The sequence below is a fragment of the Podarcis filfolensis genome, assembly GCF_964270895.1.
Source record: "Podarcis filfolensis genome assembly, chromosome: 10".
NCBI classification, from domain to species: domain Eukaryota; kingdom Metazoa; phylum Chordata; class Lepidosauria; order Squamata; family Lacertidae; genus Podarcis; species Podarcis filfolensis.
This window is the reverse complement of record NC_139612.1, coordinates 41,881,176-41,893,391: the sequence shown is the minus strand read 5'-3', so window position 1 is coordinate 41,893,391 and position 12,216 is coordinate 41,881,176. Positions and strand designations below refer to the sequence as shown.

General features: G+C 39.6%; 1 protein-coding gene across 6 annotated transcripts in view; it reads right to left on the bottom strand.

Annotated features, from left to right (window-relative positions):
- Positions 1–5,155, bottom strand: part of NR1H4 (nuclear receptor subfamily 1 group H member 4) — a 33,404-nt gene extending 28,249 nt beyond the window's left edge. The window contains exons 1-3 of one of the 6 annotated variants that reach the window (XM_083574217.1): positions 4,602–5,155; positions 3,648–4,040; positions 790–927 (exon numbers count right to left, since the gene is read on the bottom strand). In XM_083574217.1, the coding sequence (XP_083430343.1) occupies positions 790–874 (85 nt within the window). In that variant the 5' untranslated portion in view covers positions 875–927; positions 3,648–4,040; positions 4,602–5,155. Of the gene's footprint in view, positions 1–789; positions 928–1,303; positions 1,447–3,647; positions 4,041–4,601 lie in introns of all 6 variants that reach the window. The other 5 variants (XM_083574220.1, XM_083574224.1, XM_083574218.1 and 2 more) reach the window with 5 other exon arrangements.
- Positions 5,156–12,216: the final 7,061 nt, after the last annotated feature.

Genomic DNA, 12,216 nt, shown 5'->3' with positions numbered 1-12,216 from the left:
AGGTTTGCCACAGGGTTTGTAGGGGAACACACTCATATTGCATATGGCTCTTAAATATAATGACGGGGAGGGAGGCATTGCAAGACCTTCATAGGAACACAAAACAAGTTATGATGAAGGTGGTGGAAAAAAGCCAAAGCATTTAATGAAAATATATTTGATCATTGTCTTTCTCCTGTAGTAATGCAATGGAAATCTTGTAGCACCTTAATGACTAACACATTTAGTGTGGCACAAGTGTTTGTCACCTACAGTCCACTTGTCAAATGCATCCTGCTATAAGACATACAGTAATCATTGTTGCTGCAACAAATTAAACAGCTGCCCCTCTAGAAGTCTTATACAGTACTTATGAGTATAGGACTTTCTCTTTTGCTTTCAATTGTTAGATTTGCTTTATTAGCAACAACAGCAACAGATATATCACAGCTGACCATCCAGTTCAGAACTCTGTATACTGAGCCTCTTCAGTGTTTGACAGGAGTGTTTCTTAGCCCTACCTTGAGATGCTGGGGAATCAACCTAGGAGCTTTTGCATGCAGATTATGCACTCTGTGGGTGATCTACAGACCTTTCTTTCCCATTATATTCTGATTTCATTATGCCATTTATAATTTTTTCACAGTTGTGTTACAAATCATAACACAAAAATGTAAGAGATTAGCAAAACTGAGTACTTTGAACAAAAAAAATCACATGTAGCTCAAAGGAGTTTATCAGAAAATGTCAGCGTTACTCCATTCTATGGACTGAATTAGCATTTTGCTTGTAATATATTTTTTTATTTACCAAATAAATGAGGAGCTTCGGCAAGAGAAAATCCATCTGCTGAAGGTAGGTGGGGATGCCCAATTAGGTTCATCTCTGATGCCATAGACTCTTGAATAGGCTGAGTTGCAGCAAATTAAGCTGAGTGTTGAAGGAAACCTTAAAAACATAAAGAAAACAAAATGCTACATTTGCTTGCAACAGCGGTCATTCTAAAGAGCCTGTCCAAATTTTCGGAAACATTCCACGTGGAGCATCTCCACGGATGCAGTTGTCTGGAGGGAGTAATGTGTGATTATTTCCATGTGGAGAGGCCTGTTTCTTAATTGTTATTCATGTGAGCAGAGCAGCCTTTTTTTTTTTTTTTTTTTTTTTGAGCTGGCACACCAAGAAAGGCCGCTATCAACTTGAAATGGTCACACATTCCCATGATGCATCTGAACTATTTTTACATATGTAAATCCATGGAAGAGAGAGAGAGAGAGAGAGAGAGAGAGAGAGAGAAGGTGGGAATACTATGGGGCAGTATTCTAACCTAATAGTTGCTGTAGTGCATGAACCAGACCAGGATTGTATATTTTCCCTTGCTCTGTTGTATGTTTCACAATATAATTATCGTGATAATTGTCAACATGTTGGGAATTCCAGCTGTTAATCGTAATCAGTGAGTTGTTTATGCTAGATAGGAGAAAAAGTAGAATGAGTCACTCGCTAGGATTAGGGGGGAGGTGCTCTTAACAAAACATCAGGCTCCCTAATTAAAATACAGTTGAGGTTATCCATGCATGGATAAAATAAACAATTTATTTTAAAAAAATCAAATGTGTTTGTTGAATGTCACATGTACTACATACCAATGGGGCCTCTTATGGCTGGAAAACAAACTGTCAGATTAAATTTATGAGAAGCACCATCATACAATTCCCTTAGATGTCCCAGCACAACATACTAGCTTCCTGTCCAACACCTATGAAAATACTCTAGGATTCTACCCTGTGGAGTTATGTACTGAAATATGAGAGAAATCTTCTATTTTCCTACGGAAGGAGTAGGTCATGGCATGACACCTCACAGAAGAGAACAGGAACAACCATTTTATTATGAGCAGCTGGTTTCTGGCAGCTGGTTTTGGGCATCATTAAAGGGCTGCAAATTGTTATTTAATATATTATTATATTTTTACTGTCTGGAACGGAGGGGAGGGGCTTTTGAGATGTTTGCCAGGCCTTGGGTACTATGTACTACAATTTGGGGCACCATTACCTGCTCCACCTGAGGCAACAAAATATATTGGTCCAAACCCTGAAGAAAGGATAAGTTCTCAGTATGTATCAATAATGTTAACCAGAGGATAAAGCTGTAAAGAAGCGATTGGGTCTCTCAGACTATTTCTACACCCAGTTACACCTGTCCTTTTGCTGAATGTCAACTTATGTCAAGGTGCAAGTGGACTGGAGCTATCCAGCTAGCAGACCAGGGTAATTGCTGCTGGGATCAGTGATGGCCTAGAGATTTCTGTGTCTGAAATATTATGAATATTCAGAGGAAGTAAAAGGGTGCAATTAATTTAAACCTAAACTTAAAGCTTCTTATTAAAGAAAAAACAAAAGACAAAATAATTAGAATTCAATCAAGTCATTCAGTCCTCAATTCTATTAAAAGTTAGAGTCACTGATGTTTAGTGATTTATATTTTATTGAAGGATTATAGCAATAAGAACTCAATCCAGCTTTGCCAGCTTGCTGAAATTCTTAATTAGCCAGTCACTTTAATGCTTATTTTGTATTGTTTTAAAGGTGTTTTATGTTTTATCATTGTACATTTCCCTGATGTTTTATGATACGACAGTATATAAATACTTTTATAAATAAATAAATAGAAACAGAATTTAATCGGGTGTGTATAGTGCATGTCAGTAACATCAGATTCTTGGCTGGGAAATTCAGATGCCACAGTAATATTAATAATACATTATTCCGCCATAGTTTTTAGGAAAAAATGGTACTTTGGTAAATCAGTACATTTTACTGACTGTTATAAAAGAGATAGGAAGCATGCACCGACATGCTTGTTATCTTTAACTGTAATTGAAAAAGTAATTATGATAAGCCAGTCAGAAAGTTTGGTATTTGTAAACTTTTAATTTCCATTGTAATACTTATTTAATCAATATTTCTCCATGCTTTATTCTGACAATGGGGAAATAACAGTTGATCGCTACGACTGACATGGGCTGAAATGATAAAAGTGAAGTTCCAGGAAATGCTATGCTTACTCACCAGTGATTTCTTTTTCGTCACCTTGCTACATTCAATCCCACCAAAGTACTAACTTCTGAAGAGACTAATTATTATGAGACACCACATTATAGAAACCAGCAGCACAATCCTAACAATGTTTAGTCAGAAGCGCTATTAAATTCAGTGGCGCTTACTCCCTGGCAGGTGGGCTTAGCCTAAGCTTCTTGATTATTTGTTTTTTAAGCTCTTTATGAAGCACACAAATTCCCACACTTGTCAAAAAAAATATGATATGATGAATTTATTTAATTATAAAATTTCACGCTCAGTTTTAAATAGAAAATAATCCCCAAACTGGGTTCAATACCAATAAAACAGAACAAAATTTACACACTTTTATAACAGTGTTTTCAAATGTTCCAAGCCAACTTGAATCCAACTTGGGAGAAAGGCAAGATATAAATAAAATAATAAATAATAGTAACAAAAACAAATGATTGATGAAAATCAATAAAGCAATAAAAACAGAGAAGAGTCACAAACAGTTGTATGTAACATATCAGAGAAATGATGCACTTATCACAGTATTATCCCCAAAACATTATCCACTAAAATTAACAACTAAAAGTAGTAGCTTACACTTGGTGTTTTCCTGAACTCTAGCAGTAGAGACACAGTGCACTCAGTAGTTCTGCATTCAGCTCAGAATCCTAATGATTTTCAAAGCAAGAACATTTTTGTGTTGCTTTTCTCACTTTTGCAGAAGGCTTCAACGATAACAGGCTGACTTTAGGTTTAGTCCTCTTTTCATTGGCTCAGCGCTGTCTTGGACAACGATTACTCATTAACAGTTCTTTCTTTGCTGAACTATCTAAACAGACTTGAAGTACTGGAACATTATAAAAACTAGAGGGAGCAAATCCTGGGTAGGATATACGTCTTCTGGGATAGCAATTAAAAACCATATTGCTACGTTTGAACTTGCACGAGACAATTATTGTATGGATCCATTACAAAGTGGAGTTGCAGATACTGAAAGAAAGCAGAGACCTTTCAGATTTCACAGCTGCAGTCAGGAGTACCAGCTTGGCCCTACGACCGTGGGTGCCTGGGCAGCATGCATGGCACTGGCAATGAAATTTGTGGGTGCCCAGTCCCTGCATGGGGAATTTTGTGGGTGCTCGGGCACCCAGGACACCAGGGAACTGGCACCTATGACTTCAGTGATGCATTTTTAACACCAGTCTTAACCTTCTGAAAACATAAATAAAGTCATCACAATATTGCTGAAAACAGACTGAACAGAGGTCAAATTACAACTAAAGATGATAATTGTCACTTCATATTTATATTTGTCTAACCAATATCCCCCACCCCCAAAGTGACAAATTCTGACTCTTGTCTTGGAAATCTCGCTTTCAAGTCCCACATCAGAGAGATAGGCAGTAAAAGACTACAAAATTAGGTTGCAATTCTAACCCCACTTCCTTGGGAGTAATAACCACGGAATCCAGTGGGAATTACTTCTGAGTAAACTTGCCTCAGGTGTGCAGCTTTGTAACCGCCCTGTAGGCCTGAGGCCTCCTGGCCTACCTGAATGCTTAAGCCTAGCAGCGAGGCTTGGACCTCTTCCTCCACCCAAGTGTTTTGTAGGTGGGAATTACCACTTCTTTGTCATGTCCTGCCCAATCCATGTTGTGCACCATCTTGATTCTTCAGCAGGTCAGCAGACTGGGACGCATGAGACTTCCATGGGTCACTTTTTGAGTCACACGACAGTCCTGTAGAAACAGCTCTCCGAATGACAGACAAAATGTCTTAAAATGCCAATAGGAAATGAGAATTTCTCCAGTTCAAGCCTGTTTACACATGGGGTATTTACTGAGGAGGAGCCTGGCTTTGCTTATTCACTTGTTTACAGGCAGAATCTAATACAGTACACAATATATTTTTCTCCTGTTCAGCTTCTGCTGTCTTGTTTTGTTCATACCTCAGAAACTGAACTTTTCCATTTAAGGGAACAAGTGTGCACTTCCTCCAGGTGTAAAGCAATCCATTTTCTGGCTAATTTGGTCAGATTATGGCCTGTCTAGGGCCATTTTTCCCGACTGTGTCGAAACATTTCCTTCTCTATGGTTTGTCTGTCCTTTCTAGGAACTAATTGTATAACTTTAACCCTTCCTTTGCCCAAAGGCCCTGCCTTTATATCTCTTTTGCTCTTCTCTCCCTAAAAGGGAGCAGGGAGGGACTATTTAACCCTTTCCCCTCACAATAGCACCAGTGTAAATAAGTAATTCTGATAAAGGGGATACTTTGCTGTTTAATTATGATCACATTACATGGTGGCCATGCAGTTAAATTTTCTTTTAAAACAACCTTTCGGACATTCATCATGAAGCGCCGTGCTGTGCCTAGAGACATTGTGTATACTGCCTGTGCGAATACTAGCATAATGCCAAGATAGCAATGCTTATAGAGGATCATCTAGTTCAACCCCTACAATGCAGGAATATGCAGCTAGGGGATTGAACCTGCAACCTTTGCATTATCAGCACCGCGCTCTAACCAACTGAGCTGTCCAGCACATTAAATGTATAGTCATAGTCCAGTGAAATGAAGGAGGTCATACTAGGCATGGGTAAAAATCCGTATCGGGATGGGGGTGGGCTGGATGGGGGTGAGATCACAGGTAGTTTAACCCTTCCATCCTGCTGTGGCTGCAGGATAAATCCCCTTTTCCAAATCCAGTAATTGTATTGAGAGGGAAGCATCCATTGGATCAAAAGCCGAAACAAATATGCACACAAATGTGCAATACGCTTTTTCTTTGGCCCTGCTTCCCATTTCTAAGACACCCTGTGGGTCTTTTAACGCTGTACATAACAGTTTATATTATGCTCTGTCCTTCCCTTTCCCATAATACTGTTTGGGGCTCTATATTTTATTTCTTCATTGCTATGGATCCCATTATACTTTTCCTTTATTCATACTTTTACTTTGCCTGTTATATCTGCAACTGTTCAAGGTCTCTAGATAGTATTCAATGCTAGTCCTACTAAGGATAGATCCATTGAAGTTAATAAGTGTGACTAACTTAGGTTCATTAATTTCAATGAGTCTGCTCAGAGTAGGACTTAGTTGAATACAGCTCTCTGAACTTCCCAATGCTATAAACATGACCAAATTGAAACCAAAAATTTATACAAAGAATTGTTAAGAGTTAATTAAATATGACAGTGGTAGCCTGGAAATATGCACTGAAATGTGTGTGCAGGGATAATTATGTTAAGTAGTAATTAGTGACTAGGTTGTTGTGGAGCAGAACATTTATGTGTTTTTAAAAAAGAGAATCAACAAAAAAATCTCTTAACGTCTTTACTGTATACATGCTTATTTTATCAGTTTAATCATTGACTACATGTTGCTTCATCTCTCCGGTACTTAGGCTTTTAAAGTCAACAGATAATAATGTGAAAAATAAAACCTTTGTCACCCACTGCTGCATAAGATGTTACATAACTATCCTAAAAATGAGAAACCTTTGAACAGACTGCCAGTAATGCACACTGTATTAGAAAGAATTGAGTCAACTCTGATCTGGAAAGGTTTTGCTAATTCCAGGAATTAATCACATATTTAAACCTTTTCTACAAAGGACAAGTTTCATGTCATGTCATGTCATGTCATGTCATGTCATGTTATTCTTCTCTGTTCTACCCAGGACCTTCCATGACTTCTTTCAATTTTGAAGGAAAATGCTGCTGTCTTTATTTCTTCCTATGTTGTTCTAACTAATTTCAGTTTTATACCTGTTGTATATTGCCTTGCTATCTCTGCTTGCATTTTACTTGGAGTACTCCAGTCCACTGCCTTGGTTGTATGTAATCCTTTCCTTCATGTGTTGCTTCGCAACGCATTTCTCCACACAACTGCTTATAAACTAATGGAATTCACTGCTGGAAGATGTAGTGATGACGACTAGGTTGGATAGCTTTCCAAAATGGTTGGTGTAGCCAGTATGGCAGAGCTTTCCAAACTGTGTGCCGCGACACATTAGTGTGTCAGCTGCAATATGTAGGTATGTCGTGCAAATGCTCCCAGCACTCCTCCCAGAGCTAGAAAGGGGTTAGTTTAACCTCCGGTTTGCTAGTAAAACTGAAATACTGTGTTGCGTGAAACGATGCATGTCTAAAAAGTGTGTCACCAACATAAAAAGTTTGGAAAGCTCTGCTGTATGGTGTATTGTTATTATTTATTAAAATTGTATACCGCCCTTCATGCGTAGATCACAGGGTGGTTTACAATATAAGAACACAAAAATATACACTATAATAACAGACAAAAACAGTACCCCCCCTTTAAAAGGACCTAGATGGTTTAATTAGCCAAAGGCCTAGGAGAAGAGGAATGTTTTTGCCTGGCACCTCAAGATATGTAACAAAGGCAACAGGCAAGCCTCCTGAGGCGATCATTCCACAAATGCGGAGCCACCACAGAAATGGCCCATTGTCATGTTGCCACCCTCCAGACTTCTCATGGAGGGGGCTCACGAAGCAGGGCGTCAGCTGATGATTGCAGGTGTAGTGGTTAGAAAGTCAGACCCAGGTTCAAATCCCCACTCAGTCATGAAGCTCACTAGGGTCACCTTGAGTCAGGTACTACGTACCTCTCCTTCTACCCTGCCTCACAGGGTTGTTGTTAGGAGAAAATGTGGAATATAAATGTAAGTATAAATTTTAAAAATCCTTCTTACAAAGACAGTATCCCTGTTACTTAGGAGCAAAGAACAGGACAGAATGCTCGCTTCCCAACTAGTGTGTCAGCTCCCAAAGGCTTCTGGGTGGCAATAACTGGAAACTGTATGCCTAACTACAATGCCTAACTGTTCTGAGGTTTGTTTTTTTTCTTGTTCTTTTACAGTCAAGCTGTATATAAATTTTATGAAATAAATGGAATAACTAACTAACTAGATGGGCCTTGCTTTGATCCTGCTGGGTCATTTTTGCATTGTTTCATTCATAATTTTTATTGCCACCCAGAGCGGCAGGAGCAACCCAATCAGATGAGTGGGTTACATTTGTTTGTTTGTTTGTTTGTTTCATCTTTCTTCCTGATACATTGATTTCATTCATCCAAGCTGTACAAATTTTCATATGATTTAAAATGATAGCATTGCAGAAAAAGGCCATCTTTCTTTCATCTTTAGATTATGCAAATAATGTATATATTTCTATCCCAGCTGATTATTATAAGAATTTTGCAATGTTAGGGATTTGCTTTACTGAGTTTGATTGTTTCCCTTTTCCCTCCTTTCCCTTTTTCCTTTTCTTTGGTTTCTGTAAGTCTGAGGGCAGGGATTGTGTCATTTTTATTTACATGTAAACTGCTTTGGGAGCCTTTTCAGGTAAAAAGCATCTCACTTCTCGCTCCTTGGCTGCTCTGTTTTCTGCCTTACCACAAGAAATGAGGTAGAAACACGTTCAGAAGTAAGTTAGAGGTCATCAGCAATGGTGGTTCAGGTGCCTTTAATAATATTCTGACTTTTCACTTACTGACTGATCACCAGGGCCAGTCCTGTCTTTTGGCATAGTGAGGCAGACACTGCAGGCAGCAGATTCTGTGCGTCATAAAAGGGGAGCAAAGTGTTAGTTACTCAATTCATTATTGCTGTATTTTTTTAACGAACAGAGAGGAAGAAAAGTGCTTGTGGGATTTACTACCTCAAATACCAAAATAACTTGGCTGGCCTTGCATACTACTTAATTTAACTTGGAGAAGAGGGTTGCTGCTTACTGTTCGGATTCAGGCAGCAAAACATCTTGAGCCAAGCCTGTTGATAAACCCTGATAAAATTTCCTAATCAAAGCATGTCTCACATTCACAGTGCAGCTTTATTAAGGCCCATATAACAATAAAGCCAAGATTGCTATCAGTTATTGTGCAGTGATAAGTGTCAGTACTTTAGATTGCCCAACTGATAAAAAGCATTCCTATTAGCTATTCCTATTAGCTATTCCTATTATGAGACTTGTCATTAAGCAATTGACCTTTTAAGATCAAATACATTTTGCACTCCTCACTCACTCTGGACATTTTAGTGGGATGATCAAATTTATTGCTCACATTTAAGGAGATCTGAGGGGCAATAACAGCCTAGCCTACCTCACAGAGCTGTTGTGACAGGGACTTTAGATTAACCTAGGTATGCCATTTTGGGCTCATTTGAGGGAGGGTGTAATATAATTACAAAATAAAAGTAATAGGGTCCCCACAAAAATAATAGTGGGGGGTGAATTCAGAGGGGATAGGAGAGTCCAGCTTCCCTTCCCCCAGAAACACCTGTTGGGTAGACGGATTGCAGTTCCTTGTGTTGGTGGCACCTGCTTTTCTCAGCCATCACAACTCCTCATCCCTCCTCCTTTGTGCTGCCCTTCGCCCCCAGTGATGTTTCATAGCCAGTTTGAGGGGAAGGGGAAGTTATTCATGGCCAGAGCTAGTTTGAGAAGGAGAACTTAGAGGGTCATTTTGACTCCCAAATATTTCACCTGCTATTTACCTCCTATGCTTTCATGTCCCTCTTTTTGGTTCCTAGAACATCTGCATGGAGACTTGGATAGAAATAGATAACTGAGCTACTTTTGGATTGGTGCGCATCATCAGCCCAGTTCCATAGCTCTTGGCACTGGACTACCAGAACAATGGCAGCAGCCTAGCAAAGAGGCTCATAGGGTTGGGTCATAAATCTACCGTCAGCATCTGAAGCTAACAATCCATGTGACCTTGACTTTTCCCCAGTAAAGAAACAAACTCCTATGTGATCCATAAATGAAAGACAGAGCAAGTTTCAGAGTCCACTACTCATACAATAACAGGTAGAGTGTGCCTGATGCTGGATGCTTCTACCATTGTTGTAACTACCTGCTCTCTCAAAATCATTCCCATTTGCTGTTTCTCCCCTACCAAGATTGCCATTTCTCTTTCCTCTAGAACCTAGAAAAATCAACCATGCCCCATTATCTTTTCCTCTCTTAACCCAATCAGCTACTGGCCCCCACTGAATTGGCCATTTAACTTTTCCCTTCACCAACACTTCCAACATTGGTGTTATTTCTTCTGGAAGTCTTACCTTCTTCTACACACCTTCTCCTGCAGGTGTTGCTGACCTTCTCTTTTCCAAATGCTGCAATTTATCCCATGCCCCATGGGTTTCTGGGTACAGTGGTATCTCGGGTTAAGAACTTAATTCGTTCTGGAGGTCCGTTCTTAACCTGAAACTGTTCTTAACCTGAGGTACCACTTTAGCTAATGGGGCCTCCCGCTGCTGCTGTGCGGCTGCCGTGCAATTTCATCCTGAGGTAAAGTTCTTAACCAGAGATACTATTTCCTGGTTAGCAGAGTCTGTAACCTGAAGCGTCTGTAACCCAAGGTACCACTGTATTAACCACGAACCACAGTTTGATGTATCAATTACTCAGTTGGGGGCGGTGCTGCAAAACGCAGGGGTTAATGTGGGAAATCACTGCAAAACAACTGCAAAACTTTGGCACAGGTTTGGAGGGGATCCCAATTTTGGGGTTCATAGTTAATAACTGGAATTTACAATGGGGAATCTGTGGAGAATGACAAGGTTAATTCCTCCTCTTCCTCCAGTCTTGATATAATTACCCATCTACCCCCACTGCACATGTGTGCACACATGCTGCTGCTTTTAAAATAAATTATAATAGAAAGCTAAAAATTTCCAACATCCTGGCTAGTTTGGTTCTTGGACCAGCCAGTCCCAGTCCAACAGGAAAATGGTGGTATGGAAGTATTTTCATATTAAAAAGGATTAATAAATCTGTATTACATTATCATTGGTGAAAACAAAGTATGTCGTTTCAAAAGCATGCATGAATTCAAAAACTAGACAAAAAGTTATATTTATGTTTCTAATTATGCTGTTCCAATATTTTCTTGTGTTATCGGGAAGATAAGGAAAATTTCAGAACACCATATGCTGAATAATATAAACACTTCAAGGAAGAGGATGCAAAAATGTTATAAGTAATGAAGACCAGAGCATATTTCCTTGCCAGGATGAAGTCTTATCATAATCTAAAGCATGGAAAATATTTAGTTTTATTATATTATTCTAGTCTTTGTAAGAAAAGAGGAACATCAATTGAAACAAGTATTTATAAGACTCACTGCACAGTCATTTTAAATATCTGAGGCGCACTCTGATCTCTTCTGTACTGGGCTAACTGCTATGCCATGTTTGTCTTGTTTAGCTTTGCAAAACTGGGCGGAGCTTACTCCAATTCTTATTTTACAGAAGACAAATTGAGGGTGAGCAATAGATACTTGCCAAAGACCCCTCAAGATCAAGGCTAAAAGGATAGAGCAGGGACGTCCAACTTGCAAGAGACTGCGATCTACTCACACGATTAAAATCTGGCAGTGATCTACCTGGGGTTCAGGTCAAAGTTACTGAGCTTTTTTTAGTGAGGAACGTCCCTTGGGGGGGGTCAGGTCCAAGTTGTTGAGCTTTTCTTAGGGAGGAATGTCCCATGGGGGGGGGTCCAGGTCTAATAAATGAAAAAAGGCGCTCAACAATAGGTCGCTAAGGAGACACTCAGCCTCACTGAGAAAACTCACATCTTCTGTTATAGCGATCTAGAGGATGGGGGGGGGCGGATGGAGGAGCCAGCGATCGACTGTGATCTACCAAAGCCTCCCAGGGATCGACCAGTAGATCCCAATTGACCTGTTGGACATCCCTGGGATAGATAACCTAAGTTCAAAAGCCAAGAGTCTGCTCACCTCAGGTGTGTTGTGCCATACCAATGTTGAAGTAAGACTCAACGATCAGTCCATTCAACTTCTGTATATGGAATAGGAAGCTCCATCTTGTTTCTTTTTTTGCCTCAGGCAAAAGAATGCTTCTATATCTATCCGATATCTGCTAGTATCTTAATCGTGGGTGGAAAATCCAGTTCAATAATGGCAACTGTAATATCAGACATATGTTGTGTGCCACCCCCAATCTCTGCCAAGCAGGTAGCAAAGATTCCAGGGTGTTCTAGGTGGGAATCAAGACACAGCAGAGACTCCCGGGTCTTTAAGAAATATGGTTTATTCTACACATATTTACACCAGAAGCTTTCAGTGGAGAGAGATTTCACAGCATTCACATCTCAGGAGAAGCCCTTCTTTCACAGCAGCC